This window comes from Ambystoma mexicanum, chromosome 1q (genome assembly GCF_040938575.1).
Source record: "Ambystoma mexicanum isolate Mex_15411 chromosome 1q, UKY_AmexF1_1, whole genome shotgun sequence".
NCBI lineage: Eukaryota > Metazoa > Chordata > Amphibia > Caudata > Ambystomatidae > Ambystoma > Ambystoma mexicanum.
This window is the reverse complement of record NC_090922.1, coordinates 293,751,245-293,766,055: the sequence shown is the minus strand read 5'-3', so window position 1 is coordinate 293,766,055 and position 14,811 is coordinate 293,751,245. Positions and strand designations below refer to the sequence as shown.

The 14,811-nt window shown below is 42.6% G+C and overlaps 1 protein-coding gene across 1 annotated transcript in view; it reads right to left on the bottom strand.

Moving 5' to 3' along the window:
- LOC138527482 (DNA topoisomerase I, mitochondrial-like) overlaps positions 1-14,811 on the bottom strand; it is a 2,081,463-nt gene that overhangs the window by 1,194,017 nt on the left and 872,635 nt on the right. Inside the window, exon 18 of the mRNA XM_069638684.1 lies at positions 10,439-10,554. Coding sequence (XP_069494785.1) covers positions 10,439-10,554 — 116 coding nt within the window. The remainder of the gene's footprint in view (positions 1-10,438; positions 10,555-14,811) is intronic.

Genomic DNA, 14,811 nt, shown 5'->3' with positions numbered 1-14,811 from the left:
TGGGTGCTTCAGACAGTCATTGACAAGTTTAAAGGCCTGGCATTGGCAGAGTCGCTGTACTACACTGCACAGCTGCTAATCCTTGCTAGTACTGTGTAGCAGCAGTGTCTTTCACTGTGTGGAGTTATGGGTTTAAATGAATCATTAAATTATACATTACTTGAGTAGTGGGCATTCTATCCTGTACAATATTTTCGGGGATCTCAAAGTCCTGATTCTTTAAGGCCATTTAGCAGTTCTTTCATATGGATACCAGCTGCAAGGTGTTTGAATGCAGTGGGTGAATATCCCTTAAGGGATCCCGAACACTGCACATTCACTATGCATTAGAAAGAAGTGACGTCCAGTATGGATGGGATAGGGATTAGAGGGCCATAAGATAGAGATTTGGGTGGCTGGGGAGACAGGAGGTGAGCCAAGGTCTATGATGGAAGGTCGGTGAGCAAAATAAAACCATTATCCTCCTTTCCACAGATGGAATTAAGTAGGTTAGCAATGAATGGCTCGCTGACATTACTGGAACTGAAGGCAGGCTTACCTACTGAAAGCTTCGGAATGATCCATTATGTGTAAAATTCCGACAATATCCCGGAACGTAAATGGATTGGCGGGTAAAGGAAAAACGAAATTATATTTGAAGAGAACATACAGATCTATAACCAACATTAGCCCTTTGCTGCAAACACATTTACCATATCTTAAAGAAATAAATGTCAGATAGTAATTTCCCAACCATTTTCTTCAAACAAACACCTGTTTTGTGGCAATGCTATCATTATTTGTAAATGGTGTGAATATGCATTTTGAGGCAAAGGCAAAACTGCAATTGGATCCTTGGCCTTAATTGCCTTAATCTATGGGCCAAACATGGATGAATCCATAGGATCCATAAAATACTTTTAATATGGGTTAAGCTTTCTATGCCAATGAATGAAATCTGGCTTTCAAAGCTATTTATTGACCTGCCAATGATATGGGTAGAAGATTCCCCACCAAAGACTTGCTAGAAATTCACTTTTCAATTTTCTTTTTAATCCCACAGACCGGTGCGCCACACCTATATCTACTATTTCTAAATTTCCAATTAACTGGAGTTCAAAAATGGGATATTGGCGTGGATGTTCGGTGCCAGTCTCATCATGCTGTGATTTAATTGGAATTGGGAATAGACTAATTTCCCTCGATCAGATTGTTCCACTACAGGCCCCCTCGTCTTGCCACTTCTTCTATTACTGAACAAAATGCACTATCACCACATTGGTAGGATGTCCACGAGAAAAGAAAGTTGGGAGCCCAATCTAAATTTGCTTTTCGAGGCTTAGAAGAGAGGCAAGATATACAAGAATGGCAATTCATGGGGTAAGCTAGCTATCCAACCACCATGAAAGTAAGATTTTTCAAATTCATGACAAAGGAGAACCAAACAATCTCCAATGTTTCAGCAATCTGTAGGATGTTCGAGGATTATTAAACCATGCTTCATCAATTGAGGATGTACTTGCAAGGCTTATTTTCCCTGTAATAGGATTCTAAAAGTATCACTAAAATACTATGGGTGTGTTAAATTACACATGCCCATAACTGTGAGATGTATTTAATATCTGAATGATGGACTGCACCCAGAGTCAAGACAGAGGTTCACACAAATAGTTTTTTTTTTAAAAAGAAGAAAAGATCCCAGTGTACCTCGTATAGACTAATTAGTGAAATCAACTGCGAAAACAAAATATTTTCTAAAATACTTGGTAATCATCCATCACCGTGGCTCCCTTTACGTGTCCAGTCTACTTTGTGATGGGATAAAGCACAACTATCATCATCACAGCATTTCTATGGTATAGGAGGTGAGGCGGGTAATCCTGCTTCTGCCGGAAGCCTTTCATTGGCATTAATCTTGTAACACACAGAAAAGGACTTTAACTGGGTTGTTTGAGATTTTTGTGGAGCCCGTTGGAGCATATCTGCTGGTAGCACAACATTTTGGGATCCATACATGCTCTGTAAACTGCTTTGAAAATGGCAGTAAAGGTAAACTGTACCACTGCCTAGGTGATGCAACATTTGCCGTAGATTTATGAGAAGCCATACATTTAGTTAAATCTGCAGTAATAACAATCATGCAAAAACAAAGATTATGATGTGGATTCTTGTAACAAGCAAGGTAGTGCATTACATAGTTCCCCTATTGCACCTCTCCGGATGTTTGATGCTATTTTCCCACCACTTTTAATAGACCTAGAGAGGTTGCTTAAAGGGAAACAATAACGTTTTGTCAATTATAGGAAAGAGTCGGCTTTATAAATAATAAAAATGGTCATCTTTCTCAAACGGGTGTTTAGCTTTTGCAATCCTCTCATATTTATACATCCCCAAGTTCCTTTTTAAGCAACGCAACAATTCTGCCTTCATTAATCTGGCAAGGTAAAACAATATGGTCTATTATAGAAATTGAAGCATATTTGTCTCTGGCCAGGAATTGGCTGCCCTAGATGTCAGTAATGTAATTGGCCAGCAACTTTTCTCAAAACACAGCTGCTGCCCAACTAGCACCTATAAAGCAGATTTAGCAGTATGTCAGGGGCGCTTACATAAGCAGACAATCAAGGTTTTCTTGTGCAGATTTGGCTTTTATTTTTTAACTACACCCCAATGAATCACAATGGCAACGGCCGGGTTTGGATGGATCAAACTGAGATTATAAACCTACTGTTTCCAGATATTTGTACATATATGAAAACTAGTCCAAATGATAGAGCCCTTACTTAATTCCTTATACTACTTCTGGGCAAAACTGATTTTAGTTGCCAGAAAAAGGCGGGCACTTAATAATTTGTTTGACAAGGCCAATTACTGAAAAAGAGTTTGCGCTGATCAAAGCCCTCTGATGCACATAGTGCAAAAGATGATGCTTTTTCATCTTGCCTTTGCGGTCATAAACATGTGCTGCCCATTGTGGTGTATTTATTATTTTATTTGTATTGTTATGGTTGAGGTGGTCAACCTTTCAATAAGTACAACATAAATTACAAACACAAGTTAGCAGAGAAGAGAAACAAATGGATAAGATGAGAATTGATTGCACAAGTGCATAATCTTCCATTATAAAATCACAAAGTTAAAATGAGTTCAATAAACTTATGCTGTGTGTGCTACATGACCCACACGCTCCATAAAATTGTCCAGCCACCAGTAATTTTAAAAGCTGTAAAAGACATTTGATTTTTTAAACCTATGATGTATAAAATTAAGGTGAGTTGTAAGATCAGTTCATTCAATCGTATATTTGCAATTGTGGTCCAATAGGAATTTGAGCAGCAATTTTAGGCTAAATTGATTAACCCAAATTTAAAGACAATAGATATATCATAATGACAATGTTAACACTGTACAAATACTTGAGGAGAACCATCTCCAGTTCCGGAAGCACCTGAAAACCTTCCTCTTTGCTTCTGCCTCCGCTCCCCTTCTCCCCTGCTGATCTGCTCTCTTGGCACTGTGCACCTAGCCACCCTCTGTCCCCTGGGCCCAGGTACCTGCTCACCCTGCCATCTTCCTGCACTGCCTCCTGGCCGTCCCTTGCACCGGGGACTGTATCTGTACCCATACAGCCCCCACCCAATTTTTCTTCTTTTTCTGCACTTATTCAGACTTACCCAGTCTGCCTCCTTAAACACAGCACTTGCCACTTGCTGGCTGCACTACCACAGTTTGCCTCAATTTTCTATTTATTTTATTTATCTGCGCTCCTCGGCTTCTGCACTTTCCACTCTCCCCCTCCCATGCACTTTTTCCCTTTTCCCTTTCCCGTGCAGTTGCACGTTCTCAATGTCACTGGGCCTAGTAAGATCGTTTTTATGTTGTGCTGTGTTCTCCCTTGTTCCCCTCCCTTGCCTAGTCGCGCTCTGAAACACTTGTGTACGAGCGCGATACAAATAAAATATATCATATCATAACACTTCTTCATTCCCCATTGAAAATCATAAGCCACAGCAAAATATAAGTTACATTTAGGTCATCTTGAAATAAAGATTGTAAATAGAAAATTCTTCTTGCTGGTAGAGAGGGACAGAAGATGAGCAAGTGCTTGAAGGTTTCAGGTTCATTTGGATTTTGACAGAATCTGCAGAGTCTGTCAACTGTTGTAATTTCTCTACGGTTTGCCAAGACTTCTCTTGTTGGCCATAGATTTAAGCGAAATCGAAGAAATAAGTTTCTCCAAGTAGAACTTCACTAGGCAGGGCTCGGTATCATAAAGACTCTTTATCTTACCACCATTTTAAGTATGGAAATTTTAAGTTGTTCACTGTTTCTGTTTTAGGATCCAGTCGCAGCACCATAGGTTCAACTTTGTGCAAACCGGTTTAGTTTTGAAAAGCAAGATTGAAATGTCTGCAGATTCCATTACTTCGATAAGTTGTTTCCAGACTGTCATGAAGTGATCCTTGGTGGAGTTCACATAAGAGGCCAATAACAAGGAGTGAGGATCATTTGCCAATAAGCATTTTATATAGAGACTGCATAGTTTCCAAATGTAAGCAATGCCAGGTGAAAGCAACACCAACTTGTGTCAGATTATGCTCATGGGTTGACTGGCAGGCAAGCAGAGCACCCGCTTCCAAAAGGGGCCCTCTAGTGTTAACCAGAAGGTCTTTCTTCCAGGTTCTGGTCTCAGCACAATAAATGATAATGGGCACCACTGTCTTATTGTAACATTTGATTAGGGGTTCGGTAGAAAATGTGCCATATTTCTTGTGGATGATTCATGCTTGGGCAACAGCTGTTAGAACTTTTTGCCTTGATTCCACACAATATGGCAAGTAGGAGGGATGGTTATTGGTGTTGAGGCCCAGGTAGCATACTCACTAACGACTTCCACAGGTGAACCATGTAGACACCATATGTAAAAGCATTTGCTGATCTGATGATTAGTTGTGCGAGTCATGATCTTTGTTTTGGCCAGATTTATAGTCAGCTGATTTGCAGTAGCATATTGCTCTAATGTCGTTAGGAGATGTCAGAGACCTTTGGGATTCTTGGAAAGGAGGACTAGGTCATCTGCATACAGAAGCCAAGGCACAAAACACTGACCAAGTTTGGGGGAATCAGAAACAGTCTTGGTAAAATGTTGACTCATATCAGATATGAAAAAGTTGAACAGCACAGAGGCCAAGATACAGCCTTGCTTGAGGTCTCTGTAGGTTGGAATGGACCTTGATAGGCTACCATCGAAAGACAAATATATTTGGACTGACATGTCAGAACACAACTGCGAGACCAGAGCCTGGATATGAGCAGGACAAGCAGCTCCTGCCAGTTTGTGTCTCAACAATTCACGCGATACAGAATCGAACACCGTCTTAAAATCCACAAACGCCATGTCCACAGGTTGTTTGGCTTGTTGCTCATGCATTTTTATAACAGTCATGGATAACAAATTGATAGCGGTACCCAACCCTGCGACAAAACCCATTTGAAACGTATCATACAATCTCTGAGTAGTCATCCAGCAATTTAAATCCCTCAAGATCAGGCTAGCAAATTATTTTCCTGGGGCATCTAGCAATGCTATGGGCCAATAATTATCGAATCGCCCGCGATCACTTTTCATAAAAATGGGGATTAGGATTGGCTTTTTCCATGACAGTGGGATTTGTTTGAGCATGACAAAAGAGAAAATATTCAAAAGAATTCCAGCCCAGGCTTCGGGGTGGGTTTTCAACATTGTATTGGTTAACCCATCAGGTCCCAGAGCTCGAGTTGCTTAGATTTGAGATCTGGTGAATAATATCTCTATCAAATTGAATACAGGTGTTTTGTGATGCTGTCTGTATTAGTCCCCATCAGTTATTAGGTGGTTGAGCATACAGTGTTTTTCACACTGCATTAATGTGCATCAAGAATTTCCATGGGTTGCACAATTTAGTAGACCCAAGATCAACGCAGTGTTTTTAGAGGCTAGAGCATGTAGCATTTGTTCTTCGTCTTGCTGCATGATTGGGGCTTTGCAAGATTTGACCCAATTTTTGTATTGTGTTCTAAGATATCTCGCATTTGGAATGCTAGATTCCAGAGAAAACTTGCCAAATTTCTTAGGCAATTCAGCAATTGGGTTGTTCTTTTAGACAACTCTTGATCATAAGTATGCTTATGTCTGTGGATTGGTTTAGTGAGTACGGATGTTTGCAGTTTGAATATCTGCAACGCAGCCACATATATATGCCATTAGATTTAATCACTGTATGATTAAGCGATTCATGATGATCTTGTATATAGGTGTTAAGATGCATCAGTGATTCTGTGGAATCCATTTCTGCCACCAGAGAGTATGAGAACGGGTTTATAGCATTGAAGTGAATGTAGGGGATAGTACCATGACCACGTTAGCGAGAGAAGTTCATGATCGATATGCTCATGGGAAACGGCTTGGAAATATTCGATGTTTGAGAACATATTCCTATCTGTAAAGATGTAGTCAATGATCGTTGTCTGTCGTCCACTTTTCCAAGTGTTCTGTGGTGGTACGTCTCCCTGAATGGCTCCATTGAGCATTAGAAATTGCCTTTTGTCCATCAAAGTTAACCAACGCTGGCAAGATCAGAGGGTTTGTGCAGCTTTTTTGTCATGCAGTGTAGGTTAAAATCGCCAACCAGTATCACATGGCTTATGGAGCAATCGTTAATGATTAGATCTAAAGTATGCATCATATCTCGAGGAAAAAGACTGGTTCAATACTCAAATGATTCCAGTAAAGGTTGACAAGGGCAAACACTTCAGAGGGAGTTCCGATTCTAAACAGTTGAATAAACATGTTGGGGGAAGCCAACGGCTCCAATTGAATGCCCTGATTAATTATCCCATACAGGAGCCTCCATCAACCAGATTTCTTGTAAAGCTAGAATATCAAATCCACTTTGCGGATTGATGACGGAAGTTAAGAGATGTTTAAAACCCCTAGTATTCCAACTAGTATTCCAACTGGCAAGTTTGGAAGTTCGCTGTGACTGTGGGATGAATTGTTAATTTTAGTTAGAGCTTTGTAATTGGGAAGCACAGCTGGATTATGTAGAGTTTCCACATGCCTAATTGTCTTAAATGCCCCCTGAGTACAAGTGATCTTTAGGGGAATATCTATTGTAGTGCTAGCATTCATTTGTGGAATTACACAAGTCTTGTCTTGCGTGATAAATGAATGAAGGGGTTGTTCTTGTGCAAGTGTAAAACTCAACTGATAGAATTGTGGTCTTGCTTGCCATATGATAAAACTATCCTAGATTGGATTCAGAGTCGTACAGCTGTCAGGTCGTTATCATGCATGAATTCTACTTGAGCTATGTCCGAGGAACATAGGTCCTCTAAGATGTCAATGTCACTGAAAATGTTCAAAATATTTGTCCTATTAAGATCATACACTGGGTAAAATCCGCCTCTCCATTGAAGAATGAGATGATAATCTGACGGAGATTGAGTAAAAGCATTGTGTGGCCTTACTGGCTTCTGCTGCAATTGTTTGTAATGATCAGCAATGGCATTGTGCAATGCAAAAGGTCGATTTTCCACCCTGGATTTAGGAAGTAACTTGGAAATTGCCTGGTTGGCAGAGACACAATGATTCATTGACCATTTCCGACTCCCTGTCTCAGGGGATGATTATAGTTTGCGATCTGGGTTAAGGCAGCATTGTTGACTATCGATTTGGCAATCTCATTGCGCCTTTGTTCTAATGTGAAGAACTCAGTCCTGAAGGCTCCCGGACTCGTAGCCACCACCCATTCTCTCATTGGTTTACGGCCAAAGAGGCTTGAGGAGTGGGCTTGTCTAGCCTCTTGTTGAGAAGTTCCGCTTCATATAAGAGGCTTGTAAATTAGCTCACCTACATTTGAGGAATTGGGCACTGAGAAGTCTGCGCACTTTTGCGGGATTCGTTTGGCACGAGCCAGAGCTACATATTTTTTGGTTATGGCATGCGAAGAATGCCAGGTATAGTTAGGGATTGAATGAATTTGCGTAAACCTAATTGGGTGGATCCCCGAGGCGCTTTCATGTTTTTTGTTTTCTTTATGGAGTTACAAGGTTTTGCAATAGTCTTTGGCTGGGAAAAGATTGTAAAGGCCGACTTAGTTGGTGGTGGATGAGCCAGGAGGACGAGACTCACAGACTATAATGACTGAATCATGGAGCAGAGGAATGGGAGGAACAGTTTCTGCTTCTACTTAGGTCTCCCCCTCTGATTTCTCGAGTCGGTTCATTGATAATAGGCGGCCCTGAGAAGGTGAGGTCTGTGAGCCATTTAAGCAATGATCCAGCAATTTGGTCAACCTAGAGGTTTGCTTGTCAACCTTCATGTCTAAGTTCACAAATTGTTTGGTCATGGACAGAAGTGCCGTGTTTATGCCACTGAGTGTTATTTCAACAAGGGGCATAGATGGTGCTTGGGGAAATTGGTGGTCTGCACAGTGTCGGGTGAGCCAAAGAGATAGACAGAGCGGATGAAGTACAGGTGGAGTTGGCAAACATTATTGGAGATTGGGATAGATCGAACGGGATGACGCATGTTAACAGTTCAGAGCTGGCAGGCAATTGTCTCAACTGCTAAGCAGATGTAAGATTGTTCACAACAATTGAAACTGTGGCAAGTGTACATGGGGCAGAGACAGAGTTTGAGCCATTGCCAGAACGAAGCTGAACGGTTGCACTGGTCTTGCTTTGGGATGGAATGGGCAAGGGTGTGGGGATATTGTGGATTTGAGCTGAGGTCATAATATCAGACTGTAGAAATCCGCTCAAATGACTCAAGAGAGCCCTGGGCGGGATCTGCATCGGTTGATTGGCACATGACACGGAATCATGATTTGAACATGCAGCAGTTGAAATAAAACCTTCAGCTAGAAGTGAGTCTGGTGGAGTTATCAGATCAATTAGCGATTTTGTGACACCAGAGGCTGATTGAGTATTATGTGCTGTCGGGGCAGGGTTGAAGATCCCCACCGCAGGTTTGACTGGAGCCTTCAAAGAGCGGTCCGAGCTGCAAAAGACTAATGTCATCTGTGAGGGTTTGAGAGCAAAGTCGCAGGGATGCAGCGTTTTGACGTGACAAGCTTGTGGGATTAGTCTCCCTTGTTGCCATGCATCTTGTTCGATTTAGTAATTCGCTGATTTCATATGGAGGGGGCATGGGTGACTTTAGGGAATAAATGGCAGGCATGGAAGTAGACTGCAGTGATATTCTATGGGCAGATACCAATTGTATAACTGCTAGATAAATGCTGCATGAGGGCAAAAAGAGAGGCGTATGAACACTCACCAGTCACCAGCCCAACTGCCTAACTGCACTCTTGAAAGCACTCCCCAAAGCGTGCCCGTGAATGCCCATGACTTCCTGTTTTTGTAGGCTGTTGTTGGCAAGTGGATGGAGTTTGGCGCTTGCGAGTATGAAAACAATTGTTTCTGCCAAACAAGAGATAGTTTCTTCCAAATGCAAAGTAGTTAGGTTCATGCAGCAGTAAAAGTCTGGCAGCCTAACTGCGCTCTTCAAAGCACTCTGAAATGCGTCACAGTGTAACTTTCAGACACGAGGTCTTAATGGTATCTACTTCATGGCCGTCAATATACATTCAAGAACCTCAATGGATAGCACAATCCATACACTGGGTGGGATGGAGCCTCCACCAGATAACTAGGAGACTCCTCGATGGAAAAGTATTTCATGGCACAACATCTCAGAGGGCTTTTTGAATTCCCTCTGGCCCACTGACTAATTACGTGACACCCTAGTCATGAAAATCATCCAACTAACATGTGAGCCAATTAGGACAAAGAAAAGTAAAAAAAATAGCGCCTGGGTGGTAATATAGGAAGTTTATAAGAGGCAAAGTTATGCAGCGGTTTTAATAAGGAATGCTGGGAAGGTGTTAAGCCCCGGTCAGAAACTGAGATATAAACATTAAGTTCAAAGCACGGAGTAAGGACTGGAGGGTCAATTCAGCCATTTAAATGTCTAAAGGTGGCAATGGCAACCTTTAAAACTGCCATTGAAAGAGGCGTGCTTCAAAAAGCTGGCAATACACACTAACAGAAAGCGACTTTATAAAACAAGCCTTTCCCTACAAGAATTCAATCTTCCCTTGCGAAATATTTAAAGTTAGTGGGATTTTCTATTACACATTCTTCCATTAGCAGTACATTTATACTAGACGCAGTGTTTCTAGCATGAAAACATTACTCTTAATAGGTTTTACCAGAATTGTTCTTCAATGCAATTTTCACTTTCCCACCTTGGCACTGATGAATTCCCTAAGCTCTCACTCGCTTCAGTTTCAAACCTTTATAGCCCACGAACATGAAGAAAAGAAAATCTATACCAAACCAATCAAGAGTTCATGTGGCCATTACACAAGACATTAGGGGCAGAGATCGATAGCCAGTCAGGTAAGTGACGTACCATCATAATAGAAGTTCACGTTCTCCGGCAGCGGCTCATAAAGGGGCGCAAACACCGGGCCCTTGTGTTCCAGAAACATCCAGTTAATGCCGTCTTCGTACTTCTGCTCCTCCCACCTGAAAGGTAGAGCACAGCCCGTTCAGAATCTACACACAGCAGATTAAAAGTCTAAGCTAACTACTAACTAGGAAGGTTTAGGCCTTCCTAGTGGGCATCTTCCATATTTCATTAAAAAAAACACAACCATCAAAAGAATAGACGGAAATTGATCGGTTATTTGGCACATTATAATTTAGTCCACAAAGCAAAATGGTAATCAAATGGTTCACGGCGAATGAGCGAAATTTTCTCATAGGCTATCGCTTATGAATTGGCACATTGAACAGTTCCCTTAGCAATTCAATGTAAGAAAAATGCAAGCCCCTTCTTACGTTAAAGACAAACATGACACTATGTTGCGGACAATGGCACCTGGTAAATTGTAAAATGGAAGCAGCAGAATAAATTATTTTTCCCACTGTAGTCACAACTTTCACCACAATATTAACCATTTTTTTCCGACGGGCACAGGCTGCGTGATTGTACTAGGACTTTTTTTATAGGGCAGATTAGGCTCCAAAGAGGTTACTTTTGTGTAGGATGGCGGGGACTCCGAGAAGCTATTAAGAGCACTTACATGCATTGAAAGTATTAGAACAAGGGATCACTGATTTGAAACCTTTATAGAAAGGATGTCAATACAAACTGAGTGGATAGGGGAATTCCAGCCTTTCGGCTCGCATGATCCAGTGGTGCCAACTTTTAAATGTATTGCTGGTTTGGGAGGGGAGAAGGGGGGGTAGGGGTGAGGGACACTGAGCACATTGTCAGCTGCACGAAGCAGCTGGGGACTCACTCCTGGGGTGACTTTCTACAATGTAGAGAAACGTGGTTTCCTTTCGACAGTAGCCCAGCGTGCATGACGAATGGGCTGAGCAAGGCTGGGTGGCGTGTTCTGCTTCCCCAGACTTGCATGGCTCATTGAGACTACAGACTGGGGTACTCTGTGGCCAAATATGAGTAGGCTTTGCTCCTACACACCCCTGCACATTCAGAGAGCCTGGGGCAGCAAGACAATGGAGCTGTAACTCCACTGTGCATCTCCAATACCAGGAAGTGGTTCATCGATGCATGGAAGACAGAGGTCCATTGTGGTAGCATGTGAAGATGGTATCTGGAATCCGGGTCTGCGGGTAAGAAAACACCTTGTGCATATATGTGTGCATGCATGTGAGGTTTTGTGTCTGAACAAGTGCAACAAAAATGTATCCTGCCCTGAAGGTGTACAGACATGAGTTGGATTTCTAAAATCTACTGGCTCCACACTTCTACTAAACAAGCTGTGATTCAATCATAGGTGAAACTCATAATACGAATGGTATGCCTCCTTCACTTCATTGGGTGGAGCGGGCACAAGGCAGGGTGCACTTTTCAAGAAGGGTGTGTGCCAGCAAAGACGCGTTCAAAAAACAACAGTACTGCTGTACCAAAAGAAAAGCAATGTGCCATCAATGTTCCATAAAAAAATAAGATCTGAATCAGACTAAAAGGACAGCCATTAATAAAAACAAGAACAACCCACTGCCGAATAAGAATCAATGGACTATGCAGACGTTTGAATAAAAGGGGCACACTTGGTATCAAGGGAAGGGTATTTAGGCAATTGTCAATGTAGCAAAGTTCAAATTCAAATGTATGCCTCTAAAAAGGGTATTGAATGAAGTCTTAAAACTCACTGGAGCCCATTAAGAACCAGGCCAGGGAGACAGGAACTCTGAAGATAACTTAAATCTTTTTAGGCTCGACAGCATTGATCCATGGGGTCTGGGCATTTTGAGGAGTCGATTCAGAGTAGAGGAGCTCATTGACCGAGAACGATAGTATAGCTCAGCAACAGCAACAACTTAAAAAAGCTGTGACCTGCCCATAACAGTCTACCTTTATGGTCTGCAGCAATTCAATTTCGAACAGGACTGACTGGGTTTAACACGGCAATGGCTCTGAGAAGTCTGTGTAGAGCCATCGGACTAGAAAATCAAAGCCGCTAAAATCCTTATATTGTCAAAAGCAGTTGCTAGGATGGCCGCAACATGAAGGGTGTCAAAAGGCACTCAAGACAACGTTCAGCAGCGTGACAGTGCAACAAGAGCCAAAGACTGATTTTCTTTGATCCTGGACTGCTGCCAGGCCCTCTACAGGGTCTCAAAGAAAAAGGTAGGTCCTTCTGTTGTTCCCAGCCAAGAAGATTACCAAGGACGCTTGGGGATCTACTCCTACAGCAGGCAGAGTCCAGGGTACCCAGCGTCTCAGCAGCAGACAGGCCTTCTACAAGATCAGGTCACTTCTAATCTTGCACTGAAATTACAGGGGAGAAAGGAGGCTTGCTCCTTCCTTCACCCCATTGACAGGGCAGTTTGGCCAGAGAGATACCCCAATTTGGCTCCAGTGAAATCATTCTCCAGTGCAAAGAGGAGTCCACTAAGGGGGAGGTGGGATTCGCCCCCTTATGTAGTCGCATTAGATTGGTTTATTTCAAGCCTTCTGTGAGGGGCCCAATTCAGCTGTTCTAACAAGTTTCTGCCTTCTGATGTCAGCTCACAGAGTGCCTCCTCTGAAGGAAAATGAGGTGCAGTAAGTAGATGTAGCCCACACGCCCCCCAAGCGTCCGTGCAACTACACTCAGGGAAAACTCTATACTCTTCTCCTTACCCATTGTGCTGGCAGAACATTCTTTGTAGCACCGACTCCCACCTTATCTCCTGGGGAATGTCCTGTTCTGCTGGGAAGGTGTCAAGCCTTACCAAGCAAAGAACAAAGTGAACCCTCCGGACTTGGCTCTCCGACCATTTCCATGTTATCCCCAGTCACATATGGCGATATTATGGCATCTGCGGTAGTCAAAGGGAAACTCTTGTTAATTAAATGACATCATATGGTTTTGGAAATATATAACTTTCGCATAGGCCATTATATCTAGTCCGATATAGATGTCCGTTCATATTTAAACAAATGACCACCAGGTCAGTTATGTGTAATTTAGAAGATGGAGTCCCACTGTCGAAGGTTGTTGGAATAATTCAGATTCAGCTGGCTGGTGTCAGGAACATATATGTGGCTCTGTGGCTGCCACGTTCCAATACTTCATGGGAACTGCTGGTGTATCAGCAGATGGGGTCCAGTCAAGAGCACATTGGTGCAGAAAGCAGGGACATTTTCTTAGAATGGGAATAGCATTTTTGCTGCATTATGCACAAAACCAACATGATTTGTGTCCTTGCATGAACATACTGTTGTAGCCACTATGGACATGTATTGGCATAGCAGCCATACACTTTTTTTTTGATTTTACACTGACACAATTCTGGAATATTTGGTCAAAGGCATCATGAAAATGTCGGAAAAACTTGGCATCAATTGGATTTTTTTCTACGTTACCCTACAGCGCGGACTGCAAACTTGTACCCAATGTTTACAGAAAGTGAACTGTAAAATGCACAATTTTCATGCATTTAAAAAAAACATTCCTAGGGAGAGCACACCACAGAACCATCCTCGATTGGTTTGGCCTCTCTTGCTATCCTCCGTCACTCTCACATACTCTTGGACAAGTTTAATGAAGTGGCATGTGCCCTCCTGTCTAAGAAGGGACAGGAAAGCAGCAGAACAGCACCGCTAATATACTTAAATACTAGGGGAGTATTCCCCAGTGCCAAAGCAGGCAAAAAAGGAGCAGCAGGCCAGGCGGCACACATGTCCAATATGGTGGGAGACAGTATAGTAAATTAAAGTAATGTGTGGTACGGAGTCAGCCGCTGGATTAGGAAAGCAGCCCATGCCTAAAATTAGTTTCTACTCCACCACCGCACTCACAAACTCTGCAGCCAACGAGCCAACGAAGATTGCATGGAAAATACGCCCTAGGCTGATGGGTGGGTGATCAGACTAACTCGGGCTGGCAGAGTCCATACATATTCAAGGGGTTGAAAAGCCCCTGACAAACATACATTTGTGCATTCCCTTTTCTGGTAGAAGGGTACCATGGCTCACATGATGCTGACATGAGCAATGAACATGCTAAGGGGCATTTCAGCATGTTTTGTGAACTTTATAAATGATTGCTCCAATTATATGGATCCCACTCCACTCCACTCCACTCCACTCCACTCCACTCCACTCCACTCCACTCCACGCCTGTGGCCATCTCTCCTCCTTTCTCCTTCCTTCCCTTGTTCACCCCAGACAATGTTTCTAGACAAGCCCGGTCTATGAAAGTCTCATCAAAGCAGGTTCTCCCCTGCTCATCCAGAACTATCAAAGACCACATTGACGCCCTT